The sequence below is a fragment of the Cydia amplana genome, chromosome 14 (assembly GCF_948474715.1).
Source record: "Cydia amplana chromosome 14, ilCydAmpl1.1, whole genome shotgun sequence".
Taxonomy (NCBI): Eukaryota; Metazoa; Arthropoda; class Insecta; order Lepidoptera; family Tortricidae; genus Cydia; species Cydia amplana.
Window position 1 is genome coordinate 2,748,348 of NC_086082.1, and position 5,142 is coordinate 2,753,489.

Here is a 5,142-nt window from a genome sequence, read left to right on the forward strand (position 1 = left end):
GACCACTTCATAAAGTATTTCAAGCATTTATTTACGAGGTGCTTAATGAATTAGGGCATTGGTGTTCTTCTTCCATTATCGCCTTTGGTTTTGGACTAACAAGCATCGTGAACACTTCACAAACTGTCACATTCCTCACATCCCCAGCAAGAGACTTCCGAGATTCATTCTTCTTAATTCTCTTCTCCATTGGTAAAAGACGGACTAACTCTCGAGAATCAGAGTAAATCAAGTGGTTATCTTTATCAAATGTCAACGCTAACACACCTTGGATGCTCACAAATTTTGCCAACTTCTGATCTTTCCTAATATAGTAAATCCCACTGTCGCTGCATACGTACACTGTACCATATATGTTAGTAGTCATTCCTAAAAACTTTGGCGTGCTTCTTAGTAATACCACCTTGGTGTCGTCTTTGCCAACCCTGTAAAGGCCTGTACCGTTTATAAAGTAAATATTCTTTTCGGCATCGAAGACAAATTGGTTCATTACGCTGTTGTGAAGCTGTTCTAGCAACTTGATCATCTTGCATTTATACACATAGGCCTTCAAGTCTGGAAACTGTATGTAATATATATGATTCCGCACCACTAACCACCACACGTCTAACTGCTTTATATCCAGTCTCATGAGCCTGCTATTTAACTGGCTATATTTATAAACGCCGTTGCTACCACCAAAATATACATCACCAGTTTTATCATCTGTAGCTATAGCAAAAGCGTCTTTAACTCCTTTAAGCAGCTTTAGCTTTTTGGTATCTATGCCGATCAATGCTGGGTTGAATTCTCCTTGGCCTGCATCGAAGCTGAAGTACAAGGTGTTAGATTTCTTGTCCACTGCTATCTGATTAGCGCTATGGTCGATGATGACAAGTGATTCCCTTAAGTGGCACTTTTTCTCATCTGCTGATAATATATTGCAGTATTTTCCGCCTTGTGTTGAAGTCGCTCGGAGAATCAAAATAATCTTCATATATTTTAATATCATCGTAGTTCATAAATCCTTGATTTTATTCTATGATAATATTTATAAGTGCACACAAGATGTATTGATCCATCCACTGGTAAACTGGAAATAAAGACAGCATCAGATTCCAATGTTTATTTTTTCGATTGTTATTTAACAATCGTTCACGTTCGTCTTACAAAATATTTATAAACTCGAAAGAGTTATTCTATTCACCTAGTAAACAAATAGTTTCATCTCTGTGTCATAAATATTTTGTATCAAAGCATACATGAGGCCCAAGGGCAGCAAAATAAATTCGCGATGAACCTGTTACAATTTATGATTTATTATGTAATATATAACTGAATTTGAACTAAATTATATTTTTGAAGAGGACCAACTATATACTTAACAAATTCACAAACTGTGCCAAAACAATACAACTATCCGGAGGCAAGTAGGGTGACAATGACTCCCGATACTATAGCCCAGATGCGGAACACAGCTGAGCAGGCTGTGTATAACACAGCAGGCTATGTATAACCAGCAGGCTGTGGAACTAAAGTAGGTGCGTGCGCGTGCCGAGCGCTAGCGAGTTGGAGATATTGGGCAACTAACGTAACTGGAACCTCTAGATCTAGATGTAGGATAGTCTGCCTAACTAATAGTATAGTAAAAAAACTGTGTATAAAAGTATCTATTAATGACATAAGAAAGTGCCTTATGTACATAACTATAGTAACCCCCTTCGCACGGGTTACCCAACACATTAAAATTTTATACACCTAAATCTTCCTCAAGAATCACAATTTTGATAGGTGACCATCGCATGATCCGTTCAGTAGTTTTTGGGTTTATCGCGAACATACATACATACAGACACACGCGACGGATGACTTTATTTTATAAGGTGTAGTGATAGAATAATGTAAGGTATGCGCGTAAGTGAGGCATACTGTGACTGGTCTTCAAATTGGGGCCTATTTAGTACTTGCTCCTTGCGTTGGTGGCAAACGTACAAACTCTCAATAAACACTAATCATTTTATTTATGTATAAACAGGCCTCAGTGTGACATCTTACTCCGCAGCTACACTTACTTACCTCTACCCGTAACATTGATCTTAATCTTCTAATATTATAAATTCGAAAGTGTGTCTGTCTGTCTGTCTGTTACCTCTTCACGCTTAAACCGCTGAACCGATTTTGTTGAAATTTGTTATAGAGATAGTTTGAGTCCCGGAGAAGGACACAGGGTAGTTTTTATCCCAGAAGTCATCCTTTAAGGGGGTGAAAAGGGGGGTGGAAATTTGTACGGGGAATCGATAAAAAGCAGATTGGATAAAAAATAAGCTACCTAAATTACTAAATCCACGCAGACGAAGTCGCGGGCAAAAGCTAGTAAAACATAAAATTAAAGGTGTGTATTTTTTCCCTTAAGTTCAATTTGCTATACCTCGTTAAGTGATTGTAATATGCCTCAGATTTCATTTAGCGTCTCGGACTGTCTTATTGGAAATTCCGCTTATTGTCCTGTGCAGCGCAGCGCCGGCGTGCTGCCATCTTCATTATGCGGTGCGATTCTATCAACAATCTCGTGGTTTTATGTTATACTTTGTTGACAACTGATGTTAAAAAGATAAAGAACAGCATATTTTTAGTATAGATCCATTCAATCGGCTTAAATGCGGAGAAATTGAAAATCATAAATCAGAAAACAGAAATTATTTATTTGCATTGATAAAGTATAGGAAGTTACAATACCTACATTGTGTTACAGATCATGAATCATTAATCTTACTTACAGTGCATAATGAAAGAGTAGAAATTAAACGAGGGCGCCACTTTCTTCGTAACTGTCACATTTTTGACGTAAAGTGCTTAAAACATGGCAACAACTTTGTATGGAGTTTTATTTAATTACTATACTCTTTTATGTCGCACTGTAAGAATGTTAAAGTTTGTATTAATTCATTTATTGTTCTGTAGGCTTATTTGCTCTTACCCATTCAATCTCTTCTACTCAAAGGTATAATGATAATATAATGAAAGCGTTTATTATTAACTAAAACATATTTTACTTCATTGCACTATTAGTCAATGGTACTAAATTCACAATTGAACACATTCTTAATATCTAGTCACTTCCTACTTCACCAAAAGAATATTATTAACATTTGAAGTTTTCACACCATTCTTATTAGACATTGGCAAAAGCCGAACCAACTGCCGAGAGTCGGAATAAATCAAATTGTTGTATTTATCAAATGTCATCGCCACAACACCTCGTATATCAGTATATTTAACCAGCTTTAGACCACCTCTAATATAGTAAATACTCTCTTTGGTACTTACAAATACTTGTCCATCATTATTAGTGGCCATCCCGCAGAAATTTGGAGATTTTCTCACCAGTCTTACTGTGTCATGGTATCTAGAAACTCTGTAAAGTCCCGTCCCATTGATAAAAAAGACATTTCGCTCCGCGTCAAAAACGAACTGATTCATAGTGACGTTTTGGACTTGTCGAAAGCGTTTGATATTAAACAATCTGTAGACGTAAGCTTTAGAGTCTGCTAGTTGGATGTAATAGATGTATCCTCTTAAAATTAACCACCGAACAACTTGCTTCAAATGCAGTCTTTGCACTTTCTTCTCTATTCCCGTGAATTTGTAAATTCCTTTGCTTCCCCCAAAATAGACGTCTCCTGATTCTTCGTCCACTGCCACAGCAAGGGCGTCTTTAACGCCTTCAAGTAGTGTAAGCCTTTTAGTATCTATGTCAAGGACCGCAGGGCTGAATTTCCCGCGGCTGCTATCGAGGCTGAAGTACAGGGAATTTTTCTTCTTGTCCACAGCTAACTGGTTGGCACTATGATCGATCATCATCAGTAACTCTTTCAATAAGCAATTTTTGTTGTCATCGTATACAATGCTGCAGTTGTCATCCTCTCGTGCAACGGTTACTTGGAGTATAAAAAGTATTTGTAAGTATCGCTCGAGTGTCATTTTCTTGAATGATAAATAAACTTTTCAGCAACCAGAACGTCTGGTTATACTTTTAATAGGCCAGCTCCATGCAGCTTTTTTGAACCTGCGACTTGGATATTGTATCTAGTCCTCTCTTTCTGTCTGTTTTTTTTAGTTACACCTTCTTAATTATGCGTTCTTTATGCGTCCTTTTTAATATCATATCGTTTTTACTTTTTTTTTCTTCTAATAGTTTATATTACTTTACTGTTTTTACTGATATACTAAGTAAGGCACTGTTCGTGTCCGATTTATTCAGTAAGTAAGTGACAAATGAACTCAATTAGTTTCGGTACCTCGTTGTGGGTTATCGAGATATTTCAAAACATCACAACTAACAATGTGTGTTTATAAAGAAGCAAACGAGACAATAAGTTGGTATAAAAATATTTTCTCGAATATTCAATAACAGTTGTTCTTATGAATTAAATATTTCCTGAAAGGTCAAGAGGAACATTTTGGCTTTGAGAGCGAACCGTTTAATACTTGTTTGTTTACACAATTGCCTGCACTATAAAATAAATAAATAGATAAAAGATGTAGAAAGTAGAATAGATAAAGGGATGGGGCAATATCGACCTAGTTCGAAACATACAGAGTACCTAGCTCAGAAATACGTCGACAATAGTTGACACTATTTGTTTTGCAAGAGACCAAAGTAAAGTTACCTATTGTTTAACCTCTCGTGCTAATATTGATTACTTAGCAAGCGAAAGATTACAAAATTGAACCACAAGCGTAGCGAGGCGTATTGAGTGAAACACAAAATTTATCACCACAGCAACGCGAGGAAAATACTAACTGTAAAACATCAGATAATATAAAATCCAAATGAACTTAATTAAATATTTATAATTTAAAACTGTCCATGGTGTCTATGGCATTCTGTACGAACATTAGTAACTCATTAATAGCTATGAGTTGTTGCGAACCCATTGAGAAAATTTTACAGAAAATCGAGCCCAAGACATAAACTATAAAATATACGCACTGGTTCATGGTGAAGAACTTCGACCAGGGCTGGGGCGGCTGCCGAAGCGGCTGAAAGGGAAAAAAATGCTAAATATCGAGGTCTCGGCCCCCATTACCACTTTGTGGCATTTGGTGTCAAGCGCACATGTTCTTTTCAAAGAACTATGTAAAAAGCTCGTCGATACAACT

The 5,142-nt window shown here is 36.7% G+C and overlaps 2 protein-coding genes across 2 annotated transcripts; both read right to left on the reverse strand.

Moving 5' to 3' along the window:
• Positions 1–1,028, reverse strand: LOC134653788 (ommochrome-binding protein-like). The gene has a single exon (XM_063509154.1). The coding sequence runs from the start codon at positions 989–991 to the stop codon at positions 32–34; it is 960 nt and encodes a 319-aa protein (XP_063365224.1). The 5' UTR covers positions 992–1,028; the 3' UTR covers positions 1–31.
• Positions 1,029–3,077: 2,049 nt separating this feature from the next.
• LOC134653789 (ommochrome-binding protein-like) lies at positions 3,078–4,035 on the reverse strand. The gene has a single exon (XM_063509155.1). The coding sequence runs from the start codon at positions 3,958–3,960 to the stop codon at positions 3,100–3,102; it is 861 nt and encodes a 286-aa protein (XP_063365225.1). The 5' UTR covers positions 3,961–4,035; the 3' UTR covers positions 3,078–3,099.
• Positions 4,036–5,142: the final 1,107 nt, after the last annotated feature.

What these genes read in the sequence shown, in the direction of transcription:
- LOC134653788 (XM_063509154.1), bottom strand. Translation starts at nt 991, where the DNA reads ATGATATTAAAATATATGAAGATTATTTTGATTCTCCGAGCGACTTCA.
- LOC134653789 (XM_063509155.1), bottom strand. Translation starts at nt 3,960, where the DNA reads ATGACACTCGAGCGATACTTACAAATACTTTTTATACTCCAAGTAACC.